Source organism: Protopterus annectens, chromosome 13.part0 (genome assembly GCF_019279795.1).
Source record: "Protopterus annectens isolate FY-2018-M chromosome 13.part0, PAN1.0, whole genome shotgun sequence".
Classification (NCBI taxonomy): Eukaryota; Metazoa; Chordata; order Ceratodontiformes; family Protopteridae; genus Protopterus; species Protopterus annectens.
Window position 1 is genome coordinate 763,462,782 of NC_056747.1, and position 13,226 is coordinate 763,476,007.

General features: G+C 41.9%; 1 protein-coding gene across 3 annotated transcripts in view; it reads right to left on the bottom strand.

The window, feature by feature from the left end:
• SSH2 (slingshot protein phosphatase 2) overlaps positions 1–13,226 on the bottom strand; it is a 1,225,984-nt gene that overhangs the window by 130,511 nt on the left and 1,082,247 nt on the right. For all 3 annotated transcript variants that reach the window (XM_044054469.1, XM_044054467.1, XM_044054468.1), the window contains one exon: positions 10,596–10,699. In XM_044054469.1, coding sequence (XP_043910404.1) covers positions 10,596–10,699 — 104 coding nt within the window. The remainder of the gene's footprint in view (positions 1–10,595; positions 10,700–13,226) is intronic.

A 13,226-nucleotide genomic window follows, 5' to 3' on the forward strand; every position in this document is an offset into this window, starting at 1 on the left:
AATATTCTTCCCTCCTTTCTGAACAGACCACTTTCCCACTTCTGTTCCAGAATTCCAAGTCCGATGGCTTGGAAAGTGGAAGTCATGCCTTTTTCTTGACAGGGTGCCTCTGTATGCCTACCCTCCTCTTCCTAAGATCTTGCACAAGATCATGTGTGACGCACCCAAAAATCTTGCTGGAGACTACCTTTTTAACAAGACAGCACCTCACAGGCTGGATCTGCGCACACAAGATGAAGGCTTTCACTCAACCTCACTTGTCGACACTTCAAATGAGAGAGTTTTGATTCCTTTCAGCCACCAGTTTTATGAAGAACTGCTTTGGGTTTTGCAGGAGGTCAGAAAACGCACTACTAGAAAATCCTATGTAGCTAAATGGAAGAGAGTTTCTATTTGGTGTCTCAAGCATGAGCAAGGAACTTTTTTCTGTGGGGTGTCTATAGTTCTTTCTTATTATTATGAATTGTTCAATGCTAGTTTGGCCATATTCTCCTGTTAAAGTTCATTTGTCAGCCACTTCTACCAGTCTGTCTCGGAGTTTACCTTTGGCTTCTAGTTTTGAAGTCAAACAATTCCTAAAAGGCATCCTTCATATCAGGCCCCCAAGAAAACCTAGTCCTCCTTTTTGGGACCTTAATTTTGTTCTTGAAAAATTAACTTGGTCTCCTTTTGAGCTTACCTTTTCTTCTTCTCTGCAGCACTGTCCCTCAAAGACTCCTTTTTTGTTTTTTTTTTTCACAAGAACAGGCACCATTTCCTTTTTTTTCCCTTCTCCACAGAGTCCTAGTGAGAGGGTCCTACACATCTTGAATTTACACAAACAGCTGAGCTACTACCTGGATAACACAAAATACTTCAGAAAATCTGAACAACCGTTTGTTTCCTTTCATGCCAGGAAACTGGGTTTGGTAGTGTCTAAGCAAACCATCGCCTCCTGGATTTCGAAGGCCATTTATTTTTGTTATTCTTTTCATGGCAAGTAGCCTTCCTCGTCTATCCGTGCTCTTTCTACTAGGGCAGTAGCCTCTTCTGGTGCTTTTTTTCAAGGGTCTGGATACTAGAGCCATCTTGGAAGCGGATACTTGGCCTTCTGTTAACATCTACCCTGTAATGTTTTGATAAAAGTGCAATTTCCAGGGCCAAAACAGGATTTGCCAGGGCTATCAATAATGGGTTTGTGGAGGGCTCTTTTCTGCGTTCCTCCTACCATACTTTCCAGTAATTTTTGTGCTCTCGAGAATAAAGAACACTGCAATAGTGACCAGGAAGAACACAGTACAGATGTGTAAGATCTTACGACAACAGCCCAGCAGATATCCTGCTTCTCACTGTTGCAGTATTTGGTCCCTCGTTCCTGCCCCCAGTTATTTTCTGTTGCTCTAATGCTGCTTCAGGGGTTGGTTTTCTTTTTCTACCCTTATCTCCTTCTGACTCTCCTGGATGGGCATGTTACTGTTTCTCTGGAGTGCTCTGGTTCTTCTGGGGCACTTCAGTTCTGAGGATTAGGTGTCCATACATGACATATGTACCTTACACCTTACATGTAGGACATACATCTAATGTGTGACATGTGGAAGGTGTAAAGGATTTTGTATACTGGCTGGATGTTGGGATATCCTTGGCACGATATCACAAGAGTGAAGAATTCTGCAACAGTGAGAAGTAGGACAACTACTGCTATAGTACACTAACACAACAGTACCTTTCACACAAGCAAAAACCTGCTGACATTAAGCGGTAATAATAAGAAAGACAAACAAAACACATAAGACACAGAGATGCAGACCAAGGTGAATGCATCTAGTCCTTTGTGAGTGTGTGTGTGTGTGTGTGTGTGTGTGTGTGTGTGTGGGGGGGGGGGTCTCTGCCAGTGCACTGACAACTGTGAGACATCTACATGTCTGCTACTAATGGCACAAAGGCCACATTCTCAAGAAAAGCCAAAAGTTACCACAAAAGGTATAAAGTGACTATAATAGGGGCACTGCAAATTAAAAACTATGACACTTTACTGACCATACTTCCATGCTCTGTAAGAAACAGGTACATTTTAGTATGCAAGATGGTTAGTAAGAAAATTCTAAATCACAAAAACTTCTGAAGCACAGTCTCCTTAACTTCGCAAGACTGTGACTATGTCTACCTTAACTTCTAGTGCTGGTTTATAACTGCCACCTCAGCCTAAAAGGAATTCTTCCACTCAGCATTTGACAGGAGGAAAACAGTTTCTAAATGTTTCTACTGTCATAAATGTTTCAGATTATGCTCTCCAACATTAACTGCAGAAATGAGGGCAGATATCACTCCCACATCAGTTCTGACACCACTCACTACCCTCCAGGTGAAGATGAGGCCCTGCCCGCACCAACCTAATTTATAAACACATGTGCCTTCTATCTCATGCTCAGATTACTGTGGCTCTAAGAAATAACAGAATGTCTCAGTATTCCCTCTGTATACTGAAAATGAAACCATAAGCTGAACCAAAAGCAGGGCACAGATGGGGACATTACATTTCCTGTGCTACTGACTCATCCCATAGAGCAACACTAATCAGCAGTTGTGTTGCTTTTGACACAACTGCACTTTTACAAACCTGCAGCATGCAAGGGGATTTACTATGCTTAAGGCCAACCTTGGGCTTCCTCTCTTGAATGTAATGGCATGCATGAAACTAGCACTGACTCAGTGAAATTCTTGACCACTTGTATGGTTTCACCACACCCACTAGACATGTCACCATACCCAGGATAAAGCAACAGTCTGATCCACTTAGTACCCTTTAAAGACTTAAGCTCATGCAGATGTCCTTCTACATCACTGATGCAGTATTCATTAAAGAAGGGATGCCATGCCCGGGCAGCCCACTGCTCTGCCAGTATAGATAAGCTTAAAAGAGATCTTGCTAGCACCGTATGTCACATTTAAGCTCCACACACACAGAATGTAAAGCATAAAACGGATGCATGGACGGAACTACCCAGAAAATCTTTTGCTGCCAGTTTGAACATTGTTGTTGCCAACTGGTTTGAACATTTTGTTGCTGTACTGACTAATTAGCAACACCAGATAAGTACCCTGTTGGGGTTCTTTTTTATTTTTATTTTCAATTTAATTTCTTGAGCTTGTATTTTTTATCACTGCCTAAAGTCAATGTCATACAAGAGGGGAAAATGTTAGTGTGGGAGGCAGATCCCCCACAAGGATCATCACAAACAGTGCCTTTTCTTGCTTGGGCACATCCCACGACCATAACTATTGTGGTAACTGTAACGCATTTGTGTCTAAGACACTCAGAAGTAGTTTCTTCCCTGGCTATTTATCTATTTATCTTGAAAACCAACTACTTAGATGCCTATAGCCCAGGGTACCATGGCAGAATCCTTTAACCCCAAGATACTCCTGCTAGGTAAGAAGTCTCGGACGGATTCTTTAGCTGTCCATCCTCCACTGGACATCCCTCTAGAAGCAGGTAATAGCTCTGTAGGTCATTCGTTGTTTACATCAGATTCCTCTGCCACGACCCTGCCAGAGGCTGGCATGGATCCATCTTTTCGTATATCCTCAGAGACTTTGCAGGCGTCTGCTAAAGACGTCGAGGGGAACTGTGGTTGATTATCTTAGATGGTCCTAGAGGGATTCCACAGATACTGGTCAGGGAGGAAGTTCTAGATTCTCTTCTCGAATCTTGCCAAGGGTCAGAACCTCCGGTATTTGTTGAGGCTGATGTCTCCTCCAAGAAAAGACAAAAACTGAAGCCGGTTTCAGTCTTTCCTAGGGATCCTCAAAGGGAATGGCATGAGTTTACTCAGGGCTTGTTCTCTGCCTTAATGGCCCTAAAGACTCCTCAAGGGGTTTTAGTACCTACTCCTCTGGACTTCTACCCCTTCTAAACTTAGGGAACCAGATTTCTCAGCTGAGGATTCCTGTCTGGTGAAGGGTCTTTATCTTATTCTTCACAGATGCCTTCACCTTTGGCTTGTGGTTCTGATGAGGAGGAGTTTGTTAACCCAGAGTCTCCTTTCAAGGAACTGTCCTTTGGGGGCACAACTGCTAGATGATGAAATTCTTTAAGTGGGATTCTTCTCAAGTCTAAGATATTCAGAGAAAATATTATAAGAGTTGCTTCAAGTGGATACTCCTAAACCACTGGCAGTTCCTCCTGTGTTGGCTGCCTTGTTAAGATACTTTCATTGCTGCTTCCAAGGTTCCTGATTTTCAACTTCCTGCTTCTATGAAACCTGATAGGTTCTATAAGGTTCCTGATTGCCTATTTTTATTTAAATGTCCTTCTGCTGATCCTGCTGTGGTGTCAGTCTCTTCTGACAAACCTTTTAAACTTTTGCCCTCTTCCAAACTTTTGCCTTCTGATAAGGACAGCAGGGCAATGGAGAGGATTGGCAAGAAAGTTTAGACTGCTTCTACTTTGGCCTTTAGGACTGTTAATTATCAGATCCACATATGCTCTGGCCTTGACTGCTCTTGGCTTGTCAGGTAATATCTGCCCTCCCGGATTCTGATGGCAAATCCTCTGCATTATCATTATTAGGTTCTACTTCTCAAGTGGCTCGCCACTCTATTAAGTGTAGCTATCGTGCTGCTGATGCCTCTTCTATGGCTGATGCTTTTGGAGTTGTCATGAGGCATTATTCTTGACTTCATCTCCATTCCTCTTTCCGAGGACATTAAGGCCAAGTTGTTGGATGCTCCTTCGAATAATATTCATCCTTCTGAACTGCTGCGGACTTGTTTAACTATCTTCAAGAGAAAAGCAAAACCTTGCAAGACCTTAAAACATATCTTTATCTATCTTATCCCCAAGTTCCAAAGGAATTATCCTTCTACATCTGCTTTTGTTCGCAGGCAACCCTGCCAGGCCTCTAAGGGCAGGAAGGGCGGGAGGTGCCCCCCGCCTATTAAGGCTTCTCAGATTTCTGTAGCCCTGAAGCCTCGCTTATCTGATGTCTGCTTCTTTTTGAAAATCCCCTCCCCTTTAGACCAAGTTCTTTTGCCTCTTCACCTCTCCCTTCACCTTCCATCTCATCACTTCAGACTCTTGGGCTCTTTCTATCATCAGTCAGGGTTACAACATAGCTCCTGTGATTGCCTTCTGCAGGCTCAAAGGCATTCAGATTTTTCCTTATCTAGATGACCTATTGCTTCAGGATCCTTCTTCCCAGTTGACTGCTGCAGGATTTGCAGTTCACCATTCTCTCTTCTTCAAACTCTGGGGTTTTCTATCAACTTCTAAAAGTCCGTCTCGACTCCCACTCAGGATCATATGCATCTGGGTTGCAGGATTTACATGGTGCTAATGTTGGCCTCTCTTCCACCCCCAAAGATAATGTTGTTTGACAGCTTTCTTTAAGTTTCTTCTTCCCCTGACTGCCATGTCAGCCAGGGAGTTTTTTTTTTGGTCCCTGGCATTCATGGCCTCTTCTATTCTGACATTTCCTCTTGCCAGACTGCATATGCAGAAGCTTCAATGGTACCTCAAGTCGATTTGGCTGCAGCACTGCCACCCTCTGAATTTTAGTGCAACTCTCCTTCCCTGTCTCAAGGAAGAATCTGGGTAGTTGATTCGACAGTTCGTTTTCAACCCAGGCTGGCCCTTCCAGCCTCCAGTTCCTTCTCAAGAGCTGCTCACCAATGCCTCAGGGTGGGGAGCTTTCTTGGTCACTTGAAAGTTCAGCGTCTTTGCCCTCCCCATTAGAAGTTAGACAATATCAACACCAAAAGATGAGGGCTCTGATTCTGCCCCTTCAGCTTTTTCACCTCCATGTTCTCTCTGGGTCTCTTGAAGGTGTACACGGACAACATTACTGTGATGTGGTATGTCAACAAGCGGGGGACGACGACAATGACAAAATCTTACCTCCTCTGCAGGATGGCAGACTTGGGATGTGGCTCTCAGTTATCAGTTAACTCTTCAGGTAGTATACATTCCTTCAAAGCACAGTCTTGTGGTAGACTGTCTGAGCAGGACCAAAACACAGGCTCATGAACAGAAGCTTCACAGAGACGTGTTTCTAGACATTGTCCATCGATGGAGTATTGCTCAGGCAGATGTTTTGCCTCCCCTCTGAACAGGTAGCTTCCTCTCTTCTATTCCACAGTCCTATGCCATCTGGCCTGGAAGACGGATGGCCTTTCTTTTCCCTGGAAGGGGAAGTTTCTTTATGCTTACCTTCCTCTACTTCCAACAGTCCTGCAGAAGATTCAGCTGGACACCCCAAAAATCTTGCTAGTGACTCCCTTTTGGCTGAGACAGCACTGGTTCCCCCTCTTAATGCAACTGGCCAGTGGCAATCATCACAAATTACCTCACACAAGACAAGGGGTATCTCATCCATCCCCACTTGTTCACTCTGCAACCGACACTGTGGGTGACAGGACAAGGTTTGGATCCATTCGTGCAAACTTTTCTGAGGATGTGCACAAGGTTTTACAGGAGGCAAGGAACCCCTCAACCAGAAAATCTTACATGTCCAAATGTAAAGGATTTTCAGTCTGGAGCCACATTTGTAACCGGGACCCTGTTTCAGTGGGGGTCCCCTCTGGTCCTTTCTTATTTGTGTGAGCTGCTCCATTCTGGCTTGGCCTATTCTTTTGTGAAAGCCCATTTGTCAGCCATTTCTGCTTGTCTGCCCTTGACTTCTCCTCTTACTTCTCGTTTTGAGGTCAAACAGTTTCTTAAAAGCATCCTGCATATTAGACCTCCAAGAAAACAGATCCTTGCTCCTAGGGACCTTCATTTTGTTTTGGAAAAATTGACTCTGGCTCCTTTTGAGCTTGCAGATTCTGCTTCTTTGCAACACTCTACACTCTAACTGGAAGACTGTTTTATTGCTGGCTCTTAGTTCTGCTCAGACGGTTTCTGAGCTTCAAGCCCTTATGGCCATTCCTCCTTTTTTTCACAGGTACAGGGTGCCCCTTTCATAGTAATTCACCGTGGTTAAAGAGGTGTCTTTAAATCAGTTGGTACAACTTTCTTCCTTTTTCCTCTCTCCTCAGTCTGCCAGTAAGAGGGTCTTGCATACCTTGGATTTGCAAAGACAGCACAGGTACTACTCGGATAAAACTAGGACTATTCACAAGTCTGATTAGCTTTTTGTTTCCTTTCATCCCAGGTCTTTGGGTCTGGCCATTTCTAAGCAATCCATCTCCTCCTGGATATTTAAGGCCATTTCTTTTTGTTATTCTTTTCATGGTAAGTCTCTGCTTCTTTTAGACCTCATTCAACTAGGCATGTCTCTTCTGGTGCCTTCTTCAAGGGGTTGGACACCAATTCCATCCTTGAAGCTGCTACTTGGTTTTCAGTGCACATCTTTACTAAGCATTATAAGGTGGATATGGTTTCTAGGGCCAGAGCAGAGTTTGCCGAAACCATTTTATGTGGGTTTGTTGAGGACACTTTTCAGCCTTCCAACTTCCATTCTATTTCATGAACTTTTTTAACTCTCCCTTCTTCAATGAATACTGCAACAGTGATATAGCAGGACATAGTACAGTTGTGCAAAATCTTAGGATGTCCTTCTCTTCAACGTTGCAGTATTTGCTCCCTCCCTCCAACCCCATTGTTTATTCTGCATTATTTTCCCCTTCTGGATGTGCACAGACTCCTTTGTCCTGTGATGTCTGTTCTCTTCTGGGGCAATTCAGTTGTGGGCAGTTGCATCTGTACATACCTTTTATGTACCTACGTTCTGTATGGGGAGCATAAATGTGACATGTGGCGCAAACAAGATCTCTTATAAGCTTATCTACACTGGCCGAGCAATGGACTGCCCAGGGTGGGACATCAGTTCTTTAATGAATACTACAGCAGTGAAGGCCATGTACCATTATGGTAAGATTTTACACAACTGTACTTTACCTACAATACTTCTGACAAATGACCATATCTGCCAGGTGTCTGTAAGAAGTTAAGTCAGCAGAGATCTCATCATTGCCAGGATGAAGGCATGCACCTTCAAACTACTTTTCTGATGGTTTTCACAAAAGGATAACAATTCTACCTGAAAAAAAAATCAAGAAGCAAACCTTTTAAGGGGAAGGAAGGAAGTACGAAAGGACAGTGTGAAATGACATACCTTTCATGTAACTACTCCAAACTGTATACTGCAGTGCCGCAAACAGACATGGCAGCTTTAAATTAAAAAAAAAATGCAAAATTTGCATCTGGAAGCAGAAGCACAGATAGGATTACACAGTGGGGAGAGGCAGTAGCAGTAACAAAAGAAGAAAGCAATCTGTGGGTAGCAGTATTACATGACTGAAAGGTAACCAAGCAGCAAGGAAAATTGGTGGAATACCTGCTATACAAGCAGGAAAAAACATCACCAGAAGAAAATGGAAAAATACTGCCCTCCTTTGCAAATAAACAGAGGACCATAATCTGTACTACAGTGTGCAACCCTAATGCGATTATACAGATAATACGGGGACAGTTAAGATGAAGTCTGCTCAAATGGTGCACTGCCCTAGATCAAAAGCCATAAAAATCATAAAAAGAAAAGCAGACTAAAGTTTAAACAGGCTTGAAGGTAGAGAGCATAAAACCTTTTTTTTTAGTGCCTGAACAGACTCCATGGAAAACAGCTGAAGGAAAAAAGGTTAAATTTATGGTGGTTTCATCTCATACATTATGCTTCTTCTGCTTCACTGTTAGTTTTTGCCTTTTTTTTTTTTTTTTAATCTTACTGTAAATTTGTAGTGTTTTTTTTTTTTTTTGTAAGCATGGTGGCATTTTGACTTGCTGGCAGAGTTGGTTTACTGCAAAAGAATGCTGAAAACCCTTTGTGGGGACTGCTGCTTCCACAGATGAGGTTGTCAACTCTTTCTCCACAGTTGAGCAACCATGGAGCTGATATACATACATATAATAATATGTACAAGTACAACAACATGCAACTGCAATGCATGCAGCTCCACAATTATGCCCCCAAATCACAGAAAAGTCAGGCTTGATAAGCACTTCATTGATGTTAGAAAGGTGATTAAAATTCTGTTAAGCACTCCTCACCACTATTAAGCTCTAGTCTCACTCTAGAGAATTAACAATCAGCAGACAGCGCAGATAAGCAAATAAAATAACTTAACTTGCAGATGCATGGAATAAGAATGCGTCTTTCATTAAAGGGAGTAGAGAAAGGAAGAGGCAAAACACTTGAAAAGTAGCAGCTTATCCAGTAACTGACAGGCAAACTAAAAAAGCTGTGTGGTCCTTTCCTCCTGCTGAAATCCACATCTTTTGACCACTAAACTCGCTCACAGGAATATGTGGCACATGGCATAAAAACCTGTTACCATGAATATGTGTGATACACAATACTAACACTCTACAACTGTACTTCATAATGTAGTGTGCATGAAGGAAAAAAAAAGTTATATATTTCTAAAAAAAATAAGCTCTTCGCTTCTGGAGGAATAATGTAGCGCCTGGAAAATGGTAGAAGTGATATTTAAGTTGGTAATGAGCTACCAAAGTTTGAAATGAATATATCAGCACATACAGAACACTTAGCAGATGTTGGTGGAGAATTCTGCCTAGGTTCCACTGAAAACAAGTGTGACCCAGGGGATACTCAGGCAAAATAAAAAAAAGGTCCAAATCATTGCCAATGCCAAATAAACACTAAATGGTGACACCATGAAAGAGACTCCCAAAACACAGCAGAAAGGCACCAACATCTAAGTATATGACACAAAGCTCATACTTTAGAGAAATACATAAACACGCTTCTCTTATTGAAGAGCATAAGGCACATGCAGCCCAATGCATTACACCTCAAAAAGAACAAGGCTCATAATTAATACCTCCTAACCTATACCATGTAAAATGTACAAGGGCCATACACTCAGAACGATAATGTTAGTGTAAACAATTTAATTAATTTACCAGTTAACTTAAGTAAGTGGACTGGCCCTGCTCACACTCTGTCACAACCTAGGCCAAACAAAAGGAAAAATGCAACACATATGGACAACTTTGTATCCAATCTATAAACACATTTTTAGGATGTGGAAGGAAACCAAAGTACCTAGACAAACCTCACAAAAACATGAGAACATGCACTCTCTACACAAATAGCGGCAGGATGTCAGTATTGAACCCTCACTTTAAAGCTGTTGGGCACAAATCTTGCCACTGAGCCATGCTGCATAAACAAATAACAGTGTGAGTTTGTCACACTACTACACATATGCCACATCATGAGCATCACAAGGCATATTATACACACACACACACACACACACACACACACACACACACACACACACACACACACACACACACCCACCCCCTTTGGCTCTGCATCATCGACTAGAGGGGACACCACCACAGGTGATGCATACTTGAACATGACTAAGACAGTTGGTTAGACGCCATAAATTAATACTTTTTTTTTCTGTACAATCTTTAAAGTACAAAAAAATTTACAATCTGCTATTTATTTTATAGAAATGCACTTCTACATATCACCTAAATATTAGATCAGAAAAACACAGAACAGAAATGCTAACATGCAAACAAGCTTCGTGATGAATTCCTTGATTACAACACACAAAGACAGAGTTAAACATCAAAATACCTGCATGTTTGCTGCGCCTGTGACTGATTCTAGGTGTGGACGAGCCATTTCCACGAGGTAGAAAAAGTGCAGCTCCTTTCACAGTTAGGAAACTATCGCTGATACTGAAAAACAGAAAAACAAAGTATTATGAACTCAAAGCAACATTTTCCCTTGGTTCTAAAGAGGTCACTGCCCCTACGAATACAAGCAGCCAAAACTTAATACAAAATTATGCTCCCAACTCAATCTGAAATACAAGAATATCCTTCGGAATGCATTTTAAGTTACACAAAGCTGTTTCACTAGTTGTCAACTATACCTACACCCCCCAACAGCATGCTACCTTTCTTGCCTCCCTCTCCAAGAACACAATAAAAAACAAATTAACAGTTATAACTGGAGCTAGAGCCTCTGTACAACACGCTGGCAAAATGCTTCTATGTTGATGGCTATAACCCACACATCTCCTGTGCAAGTGAGGGCTTCGCCTCCACAATCAAAACAACTTTAGGGTTGCACCGACAAAAGCTACGGAAACATGACATGGACATGCATTTTATTTTTTGTATGTTGTTTCAGAAAATCATTTGCCTGTCTATCCATACATGGGAACATCAGGGAATTCCTGAAGTAGGGACACAAAACAAAACATATTAACGAGTGGCTAAAGCAAAAAAAAAAAAAAAAAACATGCTAAGGAGTAAGCTACACGGCCCAACAATCCTAACATGTGGGCAACTTTTGAGAAATAAAGCAACCTGCTTTGATAAATCAGTGGGAGGTACAAAGATGAACAATGCAACCCAAAATAAATGTTCAAATGCTTCCATGAAGTTTAGACCTTCCAAACTGCAAATCACACGGTTGCAGTTACACAAATTCCTGATGTGAAATGGATAATACAAACAACATGAAAACCCAGACATGACGGAGCACCATCCTGGAACCTGCTGTTTTCACAAAGACAATATGTTAGCAACAGTTCAGTTCTACAGCTTTAACTTTTAATTGCAGCACTTACTTAATTTACTTACGAATATTTATACCCAGAGAATAAATATTAAAATTTTATTTTCAGCTGTTTACAGAGACTTAGTATTTTGCTGGGAATACACGGAACTATTGAAAACACACAAACACACACACACACGGTACAAACTGTAAATGGACATAGGGAAAGCAGAGATTCCTAGACTTCAGAATACTGCACATTCACTATGTGTGCGTAGACACTGGGTTGGCTGGGTGACTAGCCATTAATATCAAGTAAACTATATATAATGCAACCATTTTGCTGCTAAAAAAAGAGAAGCTAAACAAATATCTGAGAGCATGAAAACTAGAGGGAAAAGCAGACACCTAGATTAAAGCATCTAGAAAAAATGAGTACCAAGAGTCAGGAAACAGTTCACAGTCATGGGGCAGGGTAGCCAAGTATGCTGCTGGCCACCATGGTTCATCTTGTGGCCTAGGTGTTGTTTTGGCTAGGATGGGGAATTTGTAAGCCATTAAACTAGCTCTCTCTCACTTCGTTTTAAGTGCCGAGGGTTCAAGTAACACTCCAATGTCTCCCAGTACAAAGAGTGGGAAGGGTGCAGTAGAAAAGCTCCAGTGCATATGTCTGCAGAGTGTGTAAGTCAGTGCACAGCTAGTTGCCTTGTCTCAGTGCACAAGGTGTACTTTGGGGAAGGAAGGTTAGGGGCATTACATAAAAAAGCCACATGAAAATGTTTAATGGAGCCTGATGCAAAGTCCTGCCGCTAAAGAGGAAACAAATGCGCCTAACAGTCATTTAGCAGTGGTGCCAGAAATAATGAATTCAGCAGATGGAGAAGGACCCCAAAACATTTACAGAGTCTACGCAAAGTTGTTGAAGCAGTCCAGTTTTATCCTATAAACATTATGTATTATGTTCAATGCAGATGGTGACTTGCTCACCAAGCTAACTCAGAAAAACATGCCAGTCTGACATGTGATTCAGAAACAATCGGCTTGCGTTCAGCATGTTCAGTATGCAGCAAACAATGAAATGCAAGGTGCACAAGAGAGCTGCACTGCTAGTCAAGCACAGTTTCCTCACAGCACAATATATAAATACAAATGAGCAACAATGTGTGACCTACAAGTGCACTGTGCAAATGAACTGTGGATTGAACGTGAGGCTACTGTACAATGAAAGAGGCATACAACAGAGCAACACTGTACTACCTACAACAATACAGTGCAGAATCGATTACGGGAGGGGCACAATAACAAAGATAGAGGAACACAGTATGTCATCACGATACACTCTACAAGGGCACAATACACAAGGTAAGTAGTCGTAGTAGTATAAGGGAGATGTAGAGCTATGTAGAGTTGTACACCCTACAAGACATTAGAGGTAACATATTAAGTGAAGACAGGGCAAAAAGCATGGCAGCATTATTTTCCCTACAAATTAACAGCCCACAGCATGGTTACAATGTGTATTACAATTATACACCAACTGCACAATAAATGTAATCTCTGCATAATAAGTCTAGAATGGTAATAGCTGGCACTGTGGCACATGGAGTACTGTGATTACACTGCAAATCTAGGGAAAAGACAACTTCGTTAAGTGCCTCTGACACAAGAAAGGTGTTTTGTTTAGTTAAGCACCTTTCA